This window comes from Macaca fascicularis, chromosome 3 (assembly GCF_037993035.2).
Source record: "Macaca fascicularis isolate 582-1 chromosome 3, T2T-MFA8v1.1".
In the NCBI taxonomy this organism is placed as follows: Eukaryota; Metazoa; Chordata; class Mammalia; order Primates; family Cercopithecidae; genus Macaca; species Macaca fascicularis.
In genome coordinates this window covers 72699469-72714864 of record NC_088377.1, presented here as the reverse complement: position 1 = coordinate 72714864, position 15396 = coordinate 72699469, and the positions used below count along the sequence as shown (strand labels likewise).

Genomic DNA, 15396 nt, shown 5'->3' with positions numbered 1-15396 from the left:
GTGTTACTCCTGTTGCCCAGACTAGAGTGCAATGTTACGAGCTTGGCTCATTGCAACCTCCACCTCCTGAGTTCAAGCGATTCTCCTTTCTTCTGCCTCAGCCTCCCAAGTAGCTGGAATTATGGGCGCCTGCCACCACGCCCTACTTATTTTTGTATTTTTAGTTGAGACGAGGTTTCACCATGTTGGCCTGCCTGGTCTTGAACTTCTGACCTCAGGTGGTCTTCCTGCCTCAGCCTCCCAAAGTGCTGGGATTACAGGTGTGAGCCACCACTCCTGGCCATTCCCTGTGTTTCTTACTGAGATCCTGTAGTCACTTGCTATACCCATTGTCTGTCTATGATACTGAAGTCTTTCATCTCTTGTAACAGTCATTTACCTTTGGTCTCATCTGTCTGAAACTGTCAGTATATACCACCTTTCCTTTCAACACTGTCTTGGAATATAGAAATTAGTCTTTGGTAAGGTCTCAATAAGCCAGAAGCATGGACACATGTGCCACTATTTTATTTATTTTTGGAGGGGGAAGACAGGAGTTTGGAGTCTATAGTTAGAGTCATCATAGGATGAAGAATGACTGTGTTGGGTAAATATGAAATACTTTTATTAACGCTTCTATGTGGTTCTTGGCATTTGCTCACTTGGCATGCTGCAAATGCTTAACTGGTTCTTAGACTTCTCGCAAAGGCATTTTGGTCAGTATATTTCTGGTAGGTTTATATGTCTGTAAGAATATAGAGCCTGTGGTATTTTATTGTCATTTTGTTAATGTGCTTTGTATAATTATATATTTGTAAAGTGTATTCACCTGAGTCTAATGAGGGAGAATTTTTTTTTTTTTCTCCAGCTGGCTCTTTTCATTTCACTGCAGAGATATTGCCGGAGCATGACATAAAAGATTCATTTCAAAAAGTGATTCTGAGAAAATATGGAAGCTGTGACCTTAATAATTTACATTTAAAGAAAGACAACCAAAGTGTGGGTAATTGCAAGGGGCAGAAAAGCAGTTATAATGGCCTTCATCAATGTTTTTCAACTACCCATAGCAAAACCTGTCATTGTAATAAATTTGGCAGCGATTGCCAGTTGTGCTCAATCTTCACTGAAAATAAGGAAATTTTTAGCAGAGAGAAATGCTACAAGTGTGAAGAATGTGGCAAAGACTGTAGGTTGTTCTCAGATTTTACTAGACATAAGAAAGTTCATACTGCAGAGAGATGCTACAAATGTGAAGAATGTGGCAAACCCTTTAAAAAGTTTTCAAACCTTACTGAACATAAGAGAGTTCATACTGGAGAGAAACCTTACAAATGTGAAGGATGTGGCAAAACCTTTACCTGCTCCTCAACCCTTGTTAAACACAAGAGAAATCATACTGGAGACAGACCCTACAAATGTGAAGAATGTGGCAAAGCCTTTAAGTGCTTCTCAGACCTTACTAATCATAAGAGAATTCATACTGGAGAGAAACCCTACAAATGTGAAGAATGTAACAAAGCCTATAGGTGGTTCTCAGACCTTGCTAAACATAAGATAATTCATACTGGAGAGAAACCCTACAAATGTAATGAATGTGGAAAAGCTTTTAAGTGGTTCTCGGCCCTTAGTAAACATAAGAGAATTCATACTGGAGAGAAACCCTACATCTGTGAAGAATGTGGCAAAGCCTTTACCCGCTCCTCCACCCTTTTTAACCACAAGAGAATTCATATGGAAGAGAGACCTTATAAATGTGAAGAATGTGGCAAGACCTTCAAGTGCTTCTCAGACCTGACTAATCATAAGAGAATTCACACTGGAGAAAAACCCTACAAATGTGAAGAATGTGGCAAAGCATCGAGCTGGTTCTCACACCTCATCAGACATAAGAGAATTCATACTAGAGAGAAGCTCCACAAGTGTTAAAAACGTGGAAAAGCCTTTAACAAGTCCTCATACCGTGTTCAACATCAGAAATTTAATACTGAACAAATGCAGTATAAATGTAATAACGATGGAAGAACATTTATCATCTTAGAGGGTCTCTAAGAACTTTATATGTTGCTTATGTGTTGGGTGCATATATAGCCCTTTGCTATTATGTAATGCCCTTCTTTTTTTTTTTTTTTAATCTATGTTAATTTCAAGTCTGTTTTGTCAGAAACTAGGATTGCAACCCCTGCTTTTCCTGTTTTCTATTTGCTTGGTAGACTTTTCTTTTTCCCCTTATTTTGAGCTTATTTGAGATGGCTGTCTTGATTAAAGCATACTGTTAGATCTTGATTCTTTATTCAGCTTGCCATCTGTGTTTTAATTTGGTTATTTAGCCCATTTATGTTTAAGGTTAGTATTCATATGTGTGGATTTGATTCTGTTATTAGAATCTTAGCTGGCTATTTTGCACATTTGTTTATGTGGTTGCCTTATAGTGTCTGCAGTTTGTATACTTTAGTGTGCTTTTGTAGTGACTGGTAATAGTCTTTCTTATTTAATGCTTTCTTCGGAAGCTCTTGTAAGACAGATCTTGTGGTAACAGATTTTCTCAGCATTTGCTTATCTGAATAGGATCATATATATTTTTTAATTCTGAAGCTTACCTTGGTCAGATGTGAAATTCTGTGTTGGAATTCTTTTTTTAAGAATGTTGAATATTGGCCCCTAATCTCTTTTGACTTGTAGGATTTCAGCTGAAAGGTTCGTTGTTTTTCTGATGGGCTTCTTTTAGAGGTGACCTGTCCTATTTTTCTGTAGCTGCCTTTTAACATATTTTTTCTTTCATTTTGACCTTGGAGAATCTCATGATTATGTGTCTTGAGGATGACCTTCTCATGGGGTATCTTACTGGGGTTCTCCACGTTTCCTGCATTTGAATATTGGCCTCTCTAGGTTGGGGAAGTTCTCGTGGATGTTATCCTGAAATATGTATTTCGAGTTGTTTTCATTCTCCCCATCGCTTTCAGGCAATCTCTTGCATCATGGATTTGGTTTCTTTACATAATCCCATATTTCTTAGAGGTTTTGTTCATTCCTCTTTTCTTTTTTCACTATTCTTGTCTGTCTTATTTCAGAAAGTCAGTCTTGAAGCTTTTGAGATTCTTTCCTCTGCTTGGCCTCTTCTGCTGTTAATATTTGTGATTACATGATAAAGGTTTTGTATTGTGTTTTCCAGTTCTATCGGGTTGGCCACATTTTTCTCTACACTGGCTGTTTTTTCTGTCAGTTCCTGCAATGTTTTCCCTTCCTTGCATTGGGTTGCAACTTAACTTTTGTAACTCAGTGAAGTTTGTTTCTATCCATATTCTGAATTCTACTTCTGTCATCTTAAGCCTTGCTGGAAACGTAATTTGGTCATTTGGATAAAAATAGTCACTCTGGGCCGGGCGCGGTGGCTCAAGCCTGTAATCCCAGCACTTTGGGAGGCCGAGACGGGCGGATCACGAGGTCAGGAGTTCGAGACCATCCTGGCTAACACGGTGAAACCCCATCTCTACTAAAAAATACAAAAAACTAGCCGGGCGAGGTGGTGGGCGCCTGTAGTCCCGGCTACTCGGGAGGCTGAGGCAGGAGAATGGCGTAAAAACCCAGGAGGCGGAGCTTGCAGTGAGCTGAGATCCGGCCACTGCACTTCACCCTGGGCGACATAGCGAGACTCTGTCTCAAAAAAAAAAAAAAATAGTCACTCTGGCTTTTTGTGTTTTTATCTTTGCACTGATTTTGTCTTGTCTTTGTGGGCATATCTTTAAGGTTGCTGGCCTTTGAATGGGTTTTTTTTTTTTTTTTTTGGTAATCCTATTTGATGGTCTTGAGTATTTGATTGTGGTATAAGATGGATGCAGCCAACAGGCTTTGTTCCTGGCAGTTTTGTTTTGTTTTGTTTTGGTGGTGGTGGGGGGTGGGCAGTGCCCAGCTCACAACTCAGAGGCTGCATACTCTAACTCCGGGGGACTTGTATTGAGCCCCAACTGTGTTCTCTGGCTCCTTGAGATTTGGAGTTTGCGATTCTGTGGAACCAAGGTGCCACAGCTGGAGCAGAGTGCTAGTGGATATGGGGTTTCTGCCTGTCTTTGGCATTCACCTCACTGGCAGGAGCAAAGCAGCTGGGAGGGGAGTGGGGGATACCTGCTGGAGACTGTGTACTGTTGCACTTAAAGGTGGTGTTGGTATAGGGGAGGATGCTGGCCAGCGAAGGTTTTGATGCCTTCTCTGTGTCCCCAAAGAAGGAGTGATTGTTCAGAGTGTGGGAAGATACCCTGTTCTCCACACAGTGTTAGCACAAAGGCAGGAGTGGAGTTTTCTGGCTCTCTGCCCACCAAAGCTTCATCTACAGTGGCAGTTGCTGGGGGTGGCAGGGGCATATTGCATTTCCATTTGCTGGTGGGGCAAGCAAAGCCAAACCTGCCTTTGCAGACATCTGCCAGCAAAGAAATATGGGGAGTTGCTATGGTCTCGGGGGAAGCTGGAGTGTGGGGAAGAAGCGTGGGCTGGTGCAGTCATAGGGGCTGCCTTGCTGGAGCTTCTCATGGGTCAGGCATGGCCCACCAGTGCAGATGCTGTGGTATGAGCTTCCAGGGTACCTGAGACTGCCCTGTGAGCAGCTGTGGCCAGACTGGGGCCCTGGGAGAGACCAGCAGTCCAAGGAGTGCGCAGTTGGACCAGCTGCTTTTGATTTGCAAGACCATCCTGCAGAAATTAGGCCCAACAGTTCCCCTAGGGCTGAAGTCTCTTATGGGAGAAAGTTGAGCCTGGAGAAATGGCCGTCGCTGGCCACACTTTACTACAGATGCTCTTGCACCAAATCCTCTGGGTACCATGTGAGCTGGCTTGCTGCCCCATCTCTTTGCTTGTCTTCTGGGGGCTGCATCTTAGAGAGATGTAGGTCAGCAATCACTCAGTGCAGCCAGCCCAGGATGGAGGATCTGTACTTTTGGCCAAGTTAGGGGTTCACTGTCTGGTGAGGAGCAGTGGGTAGTTTGTGGGACCCATGGAGGATGGACTGGCCTCCTCTCCTTGGGTAAACTGCAGGTTGTTTGAGGTGTGAATAAGGCACTTAGGGTTTTGGATTTTTCATGAGTCTGAGGGTGGCAAGGACAGTTGTACTGCAGAGGCCCCTGGAGGCTCTGTCCAGGGAGTTGCTATGTTGCTACTGGCTCAATAGCTCTGGCAATGATTGGCTAGTGGCCCAGGCCTGGAGAACCTGCCTCATGAGAATATATGAGAACAGGTACTCACGTAACAGTCTGATGACTTCTGAAGGGCTGCTGCAGTATGCTGGGTGTCCACTGCAGTTTCTAGTCTCCTCAGATGTTCCAGTACCGGAAGTTATCACCACTGAATGCTGCAAAACAGCAACAATGGCAGCATGCCCTTTTCTCTGACAGCTGCATCCCAGGGAGGTACAGACCTGTTTCCAACCCAAAAGCACCTGTAGGAAGTAGCTGGAAAGCCCCTGTTGAAGGTCTTACCCAGTGAGGAAAACATGATTGGGGACCCCCTCAAGAAAGCAGTCTAACCGCATTTTTGTAGGACAACTCTGCTGTTCAGAGGTACCACTTCCACCCCCAGTTTATTTGGATTCTCCAAAGCCAGAAGGCTGGAAGAGCTAACACACAAACAGCAAAAATGGCAACTCACTCTTCCTTCTAGGAACTATATCACAAAGAGGTTTCAAAACTCCATCAACCAAAGAGCGCTGGTGGTGGTAGCTGGAGACCCTCATTGGGAAGTACTTTCCAGTGAGAAGGAATGAAACTGGGGACCTGCTTTAACAGGCAGTCTGGTCTTGTCTTTTTAGAGCACCTGTACTGTGCTAGGAGATCCTTTCTGCCCCCAGTCAGCTTGGGCTCTTCAATGCCTGAAGGCTGGAATGGCTAAGTTGCCCAAGCAGCAAAGATGGTGACCCACTCCTCTTTCTGGTAGCTCCATCCCAGGGAGGTGCAGTGCTGCTACCAATGGTTGGCTGGAATCTAAGCCAGTAGGTCTTACTGTGTGAGGCATTGTAGAAGTGGGTCCTACAGACCATCACTACTCAGCCCCCTGGATTCTGCCTCTTTCCTATGAGTATGTACAGGGGTGTAAACTCCTGCTTTGCTCAAGTTGCAGCTGCTTTTTCTGGAAGCCTGGAAAGCCAGTATCTAAAGCTCTTGAATTTGCACAGGCCTGAGTAGCTGCTCTGCTAAGACTCCATGTAGCTCTGTGTGTTAAACTGAAGGCCTTGGTGAAGTGGGTCCATGAGAGTATCTCCTCACCTGAAGGTTGCGAAGATCTGTGGGAGAATTGTGCGTTCCCAGGGTCACACATACACTCACTGCTCTACTGGGTGGGGAGGTTCCCTTGGCTCCACGTTGTTCCCAGGTGGCCCACTGTCCTGCCTTTCTTTACTCCATTCTCCATAAGTTGTTTCTTTGATTATTCCCAATGCAAGTACCTGGATGTTTCAGTTGCAGGTGCTGTATTTGTGTATACCTTGCATTCCTCTCTATGAGAACTACACAGTCTAGCTGCTTCTAGTCAGCAGTCTCGATCACTTTTCTCTAAAAGGAACCTACTTTTTTATATTAAAAGGATTCAGTATTTTTTCAAAAGCAAATATTGATGTAATTTAATTCTTACATTTGATGCTATGTCTTCATTTCTAGAATTTATGTGAAAACATGGTCAATGATTGCTGCACCAGAGCTATGAGAGGTTCTTCTCTATTAGATGGACAGATTTATATACTTTCCCATGGAAGATTAAGTAAACTGAAATCTAAGATACATGAAGAAATCCTAAGTGGAAAGGCCACTTAGTAGTTTACAGCGGTGTCGTAAGTGATCAGGATAATCTGCTTAGTAAGAGAAACAATTTGAATTTTAGAAGGAAATTGCTTTACCATTTGCAAATTAAGGTTATTAAAATACAGTGAATTTCAAAATGCCTTTTTAATGACAACGTGTGAACTTAATTTGTTTTAATAAACCAAAATTGTTGTTACTGTGTTAAGGCTATTTTACACTGAATATGTATCTTGCCACTGATGATAATTTATCCCATCTTAACCCAAGGTTATAGGTAACAATATACTGTTGGGTAACAGTGGAATAACATCTCTAGTGATCCCTTTGTCAGTGGTCTTTAACTTAAAATAATTTAGAGAATATGGTTTCTATAACTTACATTTTTGTTTTGTTGTAACTACAGGTTATTATGATGGTTGTAACAAAGATTATGAGTATAGTGGAGCTATATGTTTCTGAATTCTGAACAACTATTTACAAAATTTTATCCTACTTTTTTCTGTTGAACATGACTTCTCTGGTCTGCTAAACACATACAGACCTTTAATTTTGTTTTACATGGATTTAAATATACAAATATATCACTATGAAATAAACTTTAGGTGTAACAGATTTATAGAGAAAGTAATCGTATTTGTTTATGGTTGTGTACCTACTTTGAGAAGAAAAGAAAAATATTAGAGTGAAATAGATAATTTTACAAGCTTTGATCAGTTACCAGCAAACCAGAAACTTCAAAGATTTTGAAAGCAAATCTATTTTCTCTGCTGTGTATTAAATTCATTTATCTAAAATGTTATTGCTCCTGGCTTAGAATCATCTTGTGCAAATTCTAATTTTTTGTTGTTTGTTTGTTTGCCTATTGCTCACCATACACATAATATGTAATTTTCTTTTCGTCTAATTTCATGAAACATTCTTTGTATAATCCCCTCAGAGATTATGAAAGTGACTTTGATAATATTTAATGGTGTTCACAAAATAATTTTTCACATGTGAATAATTTCATAGTGCATGTATTGTATGTTTAGTATATTTTATATTTTGTTTCAATTACAGAATGCTATTTAATCCAATTTTTGTTTAGTTATTGTTCATTTTACTTTATAAAATTGACATAATTGAGTTTATTAAATTTATTGAGCCAGTTTGTTGAAGTAAACAGTTGAATGTTTCATAAGTTATCAGGTCTTTTTGGCATATACATGAAGTAAACAAAGACAATACTAGCTATGTAACAGAAGCTACATAATTAGAAGTAAATATTCTTTTTGAAATTAGCCTGTGGTCTCAGGTGAAAAATGGAAAGTATCTGTAGTAAAAACAATGACATTAATTCTGCATATGAAGAGAGCATAATTGTACCCATGTTGCACAGTTGACTCTCACAATTGAAACAAGATGAAGAGATGGACATTTTAGCAAAACTAAGTGAAAACCTTGTAAAATTTTCAGATTATGTTTCTACATTTAAACATCTACTGGGGGAGGTAGTGGGCAATTCTATGCAGTCAAACCTGGAATTGCTGACACGTATTAAGAGTGTGCACCACAGGTATTGAAACCTAAAATACTCTGAACTCTTTTCATATAGATTAACAAAATATAAAATATGGTTTTAGGGCCAGGCGCGGTGGCTCACGCCTGTAATCCCAGCACTTTGGGAGGCCGAGGCAGGCGGATCACGCGGTCAGGAGATCGAGACCATCCTGGCAAACATGGTGAAACCCCGTTTCTACTAAAAATACAAAAAATTAGCCGGGCGTGGTGGCGGGCGCCTGTAGTCCCAGCCTCTCAGGAGGTGAGGCAGGAGAATGGCATAAACCCGGGAGGCAGAGCTTGCAGTGAGCCGAGATCGTGCCACTGCACTCCAGCCTAGGCGACAGAGTGAGACTCCGTCTCCAAAAAATATATATATATAGGATTTTAGTCATCCTCCTCTATATTCTGGCTTAGACAGAACTATTTCAAGTAGATTTAATTCTAGATCTTTTTTTTTTCTTTTTTTTGAGATGGAATCTCGCTCTGTCACCCAAGCTGGTGTGCAGTGGCGTGATCTCTGCTCGCTGCAACCTCCACCTCCTAGGTTCAAGCAGTTCTCCTGCCTCACCCTCCTGAATAGCTGAGACTACTGGTGCCCACTACCAGGCCCAGCTAATTTTTTGTATTTTTGGTAGAGATGGGGTTTCACCGTGTTAGCCAGGATGGTCTTGATCTCCTGACCTCATGATCCACCCACCTCAGCCTTCCAAAGTGCTGGGAATACATGTGTGAGCCACCGCACCTGTCCTTGGTTTTAGATCTTGACACAGCACATCCTCAACTTACTGTCTCCGAGGATAGAAAAAGCTGTGTAATGGAAGAACAAAACCAAACGTTTATTACAACCCAAGGAGATTTTATTTCTGCCCTGCTGTCCTGGGCTCTCAGAAGTGTAGTTCTGGCAGACATTACTGGAAGGAGAAGTGGGAAACGATCCTAAATGAAAATTGGGTGTGTGTCAAGACGGTCTTCTTAGGACCTGGCAGGATCAACCTTCAGTTCTGGGTTGATTTGGGGGCAATTGGATGATATATAGAGTGGTTATGCTGCATCAGGTCCTAAAAAAGCCCACTTCTGTCAGTAGTAAAATCCAATAAGATTGGTATTCTTTTGGACTATGAATTTGGTGATTTTTTAAAGTAATGTAAGTGATAGGTTTGTTCTGTATATTTTAATGATTCTTTCACAAGAGCTGTTTGGCCTTATTTCTATACTGAAGCAGATTCTGAACATCTTAAAATCTGTTCATTATCAGATACTGAAAGATAAAGAACAAGTAAATGAATCTGTTTCAGTTTTTTGGGTAATTTAACCAGTAAATTTAATCTTATTTCTTTAATCTTTAAGTTTTACTGCTGAAGGCCAGAATAGATTTTTTTCTCCTAAATTTTTGGCAAGTATAAAGCACGTTCAGAATGTCACTTTCATAGATACTATGAATATCAATTGTCAAGTGTGTTGATTTCTAAGATAAAATATTTGAGAATGAATATTACCTAACTTGTCCAATAAAATGTTAAGTTGCCTATTTTAAAAAAATCTGTCAATTTTGAATTGCATACCTAGCTAAATTTTTTTTAAGATTGAGGGCGAGATGTAAAATAATTTATACAAGTAATATAAACTGTTTACTTAAATTATTTACTTAAAGAAATCTAATTACATTTAAATAAATTGCTGTTACCTGTTAGTATTTGTGTAGTGTATTTTTTTTTAAGTTTTTGCCTCTAAAGCAGGTAACAATTTAAAGAGAATAAAACAAAAATTCAGTGATTGGGAGGAAAATAAAAGGTTTGTATGATGACCTAATTAAGATAATGTAAAGGATAAAAATCTTAATATTTGTTTTTACACATTTTTGGGCAAAAGTAACCCTGAGATAGTAATGTGCAGAAAATACTATTAATTATATTCTTGAGACTTACTGACTTTGGCACTTAGAGAACCTCCACCACAGGCCCAGGATTCCCTAGGTATTTCTCATGGAAATGGAGCAGAAGGCCATGTCCACAAACATAAATGGATGCTCACCTTCCATTTAGAGACCAGATGCTCACCTTCCATTTAGAGACCAGTAGGTGCAGGTTGCAGAAAGAGTGGGCCCTTCTTGGAGATTCAGGAAGGGGCTATGGGCACCATCCTAGAAAAGGGGTCTGAAGCTCCATGGAGCCCTCCTGCCTGCAGGAGCCACAGAGGGCCCTGGGTGAGGCCAGCCTAGGTTCTCTGTCCTGTCCCTAGCGCTTGAGTCCTGCCTCACCTGCTAGCTTTTTCCACCAAGAAATAAGGATGGCAACCCCCAGTGCAGCCCCACTAGAGGAAGGATATCAAGAGTGTCAAGGCCCACACCCACCTTGGTACATTAAGTGACTTTTTGATTAACTAGTCAGTAAGTTAGAGTGGAATGTGCTGCTGCGATCCCCTGAGATCACATTCTAGGAGAAAACCTGGGTGGCACCTGCCTAAGGCTGTACATTGGAGGAAGGATGGTCAGGCCACCTGGGCTTCAGTGAGCATGTGCCCCCAGCCAACCCAGGGAGACATGGGCTTGGCAAGAGCAGGCAATAAGGGTGGCATACAGCAGACATGGTGAGCTGTCAGGTGGGCACAGAGGGGTAGGCAGGAGGAGTCGCTGAGGGGGACTCCTGAACTCAGCCCAGAGATCCCCCAGCTTTTTGAAACACAGGCTGTACCTGGAGCTGCAGAGTGAGCATTGTGCAGTCGCCTGGTAAAAGTGGGGTGAGCAGCCAGTCTTTCATTGCCCATTTTTCTGATGAGCACTTTGAGCCCCCAAAGCCACAAGCCAGGAAGGGCAAAAGCACTGGGCTGAGGCATCACCTTTTTTCTTCACTTGGCTCCTATGAGCCTCAGATCTCCCTGGGCATGCTTTGAGGAAGAAGATCTGTCTTGTGAATGTAGGCATAGAAGCAGCCAGTCATGTGTGGCGTAAGCTCACCCACAGCCACTTTTGTGGGCCCACCTGGGCCTCCTCACTTCACTGGCCTGTGAAACCCAACTGGAATTCCCGAGTCCAGAATCCACATTTGGTTCTAGAACCAAAGTGTTCAGCACCCAGGCCAGAGCAGAAATGGGCCTGTTAATCCCACTGCACAAGGCCCAAATCAGAGAACGGGCTTGACTGTTCAGCTGTACCCAGGCAGTGTGTGTACTGTTCCAAGCAGGTCCTGTTCTCTTCCTGCCTCCAATTATTTCACCTGCAACTTATTTATGCCAGCTTTTTCTCTACCCCCTCATCCTATGGTTTTTTGAAATTCCCCTGAAGACTGCATGAGCTAAGCTTTAAGGGTCCCAGTACTCTAGCCTACTCAGGCTGTGCCAGGAAGAGAGATCTCTCAACCTACTTTGACTCTTAAGAGTCATGTATAAATAGTACCAACTCTAGCAGGAGGGCTGTCACATACTCAGACTTTGCTGGTCTCCATATCAAAAGATACGTTAGAATGACAAGGAAAATAAGACACAGACCTGGCAGTTCTGCCTTTTAAAGAGCAGCCGCAGCCTGGTCACCTTGAACCACAATTCCAGGGACTGGTTCAGCATGTCCCACCTTGGAAAATGGTGGAACTGGGGCCTCAGAATGTCATGGTCCAATGAAAGTCTGGAAAAGAGGCACCTCAGCAGCCTGTACACACCCAGTCACACCTGTAACGGGAACAGGCCCTACCAACTATGAAGCCATCTCATTAACTTAGACAACTGTACCAGCAATGTGCACACACATCAGGCCTTTAGTAAACTGTCAACCCAATGATTCAAGAAAAAGCAAATACTTTTTTGAATATAGTCTTAGGAAGAAGAACCTCCACTGCCTGAACCAGCCTGTATGATGGATGCAACTGACAGTGTTAACTTGACTCGGGCATACCTGGAGTCTGACCATGTATAAAAAATGCTTCTGAATGTTCAGAGTTTTAAGCTAAAAAATCTAGTAGTGGCCAACCTGGAGATTGTTTTTTATCTATGAGGAACATCTGAGCCCCTGGTCTGTCCCATCCTGTGGCATGGAACATAGGCCACACAGGGAATTGAGGCCATTCCTTTTTTGTTAAATGAAGTCTGACAGGTGAAAGGTTGCTCAGAAAAAAAGTGCTAAATAAAAATGCTATACAAACTGCATGCTTTCTGCAAGTGGGCATGGTTATCCTGCTAAGCCCACTGACACTGGACCTTCTCCCCTCTATGTAAGTCCCCAGTAAAACTCCATATCTCATTCACTGGTTCTGAGTCTCTTCTTTGACATCTTGAACCTGGTGCCATTTCCATGGGAGTCGAATTTGACATAACTTACCCCATAGTGAGGAAGGATTTCCGAGTGCTCAGTGTGCTTCAAAACTCACCAAGGCATCGGCTATAGAAGGATGCAGTTGTTCTCTTTACCACTCTCATCCATCTCATCTTTTCCTTAGATGCACAGTCAGTGGAATACCAAGAAAGATGATTAAGAAACACATCGTGGTCAGAAGCAAGAGTAATGCCAGAATAAGCAGTGACCACTTGGAAAGGAAAAGGGAGCATTTTTCTTTCTCCTGTGGGCAGCCCCCAACTTCTGTCATTACTTTCTGGATTCAGGAATGATTTTTAAGCTCATCCTGCCTCTGGAGGACCCATGGGTCCTGAGTGGTAAACACCTTCACTTAATCCTGCAACAAAGCTTTCTCTTGACAAATACGACCTCTGTGATCATGAGCTTCTAAGCAATCTGGACAGTGCACACCCTGAAAACCTATGAAAGGGAGATGAGTAGGTCTGAGGGAAACAATTTCCCACTTTTTCCCTTGGCAAGTTGAAAACAATTATGATGGCAGACTATAACTCCTCATCATGTGAGTTTACAACCAAGGGTTTTTAATCCTAGCTGTGAGAGCTCCAAGTGAAAACCAGAAGTTACTTCACTGCATCTATCAATGCACAACATTTTGTCTATCACACTGAGGAGTCTTCACTGAAGATTTTCCCATTGAACATATAAAGACAGGAAAGGGTAAAATAGCAACTCTATGAAATCGTTAAATAAGATGTAGAAATGTTCATTTTTGCACATATTTGCATGTATATCTACCCATAAAGCTGACATTTTCATAATAAGTTATACGTCAAGTTAAAAAAAATTTTTTTCTCAGCTGGGCACAGTGGCTTACACGTGTAATCCCAGCAGTTTTGGAGGCCAAGGCAGGTGGATCACCTGAGGTCAGGAGTTCGAAACCAGTCTGGCTAACATGGTGAAACGCTATTTTTACTAAAAATGCAAAAAAAAAAAAAAAAAAAAAAAAAAATTAGCTGGGTGTGGTGGCAGACACCTGTAATCCCAGCTACTTGGGAGGCTGAGGCAGGAGAATCATTTGAACCCGGGAGGCGGAGGTTGCAGGTTGCAGTGAGCTGAGATCACGTCACTGCACTCCAGCCTGGGCGACAGAGCAAGACTCCATCTCAAAAAACAAAAAAAACTTCTTTTATAACAAAGAAAAGACACATATGGTCCAAACATGCCCTGCTGCAGTGGAGTGGGTGTGGCCCTCTCCTGGGAAAGAAGTCAGTGCCCTGGATTATGTGTGAGGGATCCATTGGGACACACAGAGGCAGTCAGAGTCTTGGCCTAGCAACACTAAGACTTGCAGCGGGCTTCAGAAAGCAGCAGAAATGGCCCATGACACTGAATGCTAGATGGGCCTGTAACAATGAAAGATCTGCCCAGGGATCTTAGCAATCCTGCTGGGAGGCCCTGACTATACCCTGGGTTGGAGACTCCTGGGGTAGAGTGGCTGCCAGAGAGCCTCAGCAAACGAGTCTTGACCACTATGGCTAAGCCAATCTAAAATAGCTCATCCCTTCTGTTTTACAAAGCAAAATATAGAAAAATAAAGTGAAACAAATGAAATCAAGAGAACGAAAATGAAATATAAAGATAAATTTAAAGTAATTAAGAAATAGTAAGGACAAACTGAAATAAGGAAAAATAAATGTGATTAAGATCAGTGAAAAATAAAATGAAGATGAAGATAATAAATACAATAAAATCAAGAGAAATAAATGGAATAATTTGCAACAAAATAAAATTTTAAGAATTAGAAAAATGAAAAAAGAAATGTGGAGAAAAATAATAGGGGATATGAATGGAAATAAAAGAAACAAAAAAATTAAATAAAACATTACAAGCAAGAATTCTAGAAAATTTGAAATGAGAATGTAATGAGAAAAAAGAAAAATAGAAATAAAATTAATAGAAAAAAATGAAAGTAAATAAAAAATAAAAAATAAAGATAAAGGCAAATGCAAAGGGAAATAAAAGGTTAAAAAGAAAAATAAGACCTGGGAATAATCTACAAAACATTTCACCCAACAATAGCATAATACATAATATTTCTAATTGCGTATGGCACGTGTACTAAGATAGGCAAACTTCTAAGCTAGAATGCAAGTTTTAGCATAAACAAATGGTAATCATAAAAAGTATTTCTGACTACAATGAAATATAACTGGAAATTAAAAACCAAAAGAAAACTAGCATGCCTGCATATATGTGAAAACTTAACAAAATTATTTGGCATACTATTTTTCAAGAATTAGAATGTGCAAGTTTCTTTAGATGTTAATGATATTCAAAATGATCTACAAATCAATGAGATCTCTTTCAAAAAAACCAATGGAACTTTTTGAAGCAGTACTAAAATATTCTAAAATGTTTGAATCAATATTTAGCTGTGTCACGCAGGCTGGAGTGCAGTGTCATAATCATGGCTTACTGTAGCCTTGACCTCTCAAGCTCAATTGATTTTTTCACCTCAGCCTTACAAGTAACTGGGACTGCAGGTGCATGCCACCAGGCTCAGCAAGTTTTTGTATTTTTTGTAGAAACAGGGTTTCACCATATTGCCCAGGCTGGTCTCAAACTCCTGGGCTCAAGCAATCCACCTGCCTTGGCTTCCCAAAGTTCTGGGATCACAGGAGTGAGCCACCAAAATATTGCCCTATAATTTCTGTAAACACTCAAAAAAACCACAAGTAGCCAAACAACCTGGAAATAAATAATAAACTCAGAGGCGTAATTCTTTTTTTGTTTAAAAATATGTTGCAAATGTACAGT

General features: G+C 41.3%; 1 protein-coding gene and 1 pseudogene across 3 annotated transcripts in view; both read left to right on the top strand.

The window, feature by feature from the left end:
• The window catches only part of LOC102126093 (uncharacterized), a 48311-nt gene extending 40881 nt beyond the window's left edge, over nt 1–7430 (top strand). For 2 of the 3 annotated variants that reach the window (XM_005549460.5, XM_065541903.1), the window contains one exon: nt 848–7430. In XM_005549460.5, the coding sequence (XP_005549517.3) occupies nt 848–1905 (1058 nt within the window). In that variant the 3' untranslated portion in view covers nt 1906–7430. The remainder of the gene's footprint in view (nt 1–847) is intronic. The other variant, XM_045389163.2, reaches the window with a different exon arrangement.
• LOC135970128 (tripartite motif-containing protein 60-like) lies at nt 4080–9987 on the top strand (annotated as a pseudogene).
• The last annotated feature ends 5409 nt before the right edge of the window (nt 9988–15396 follow it).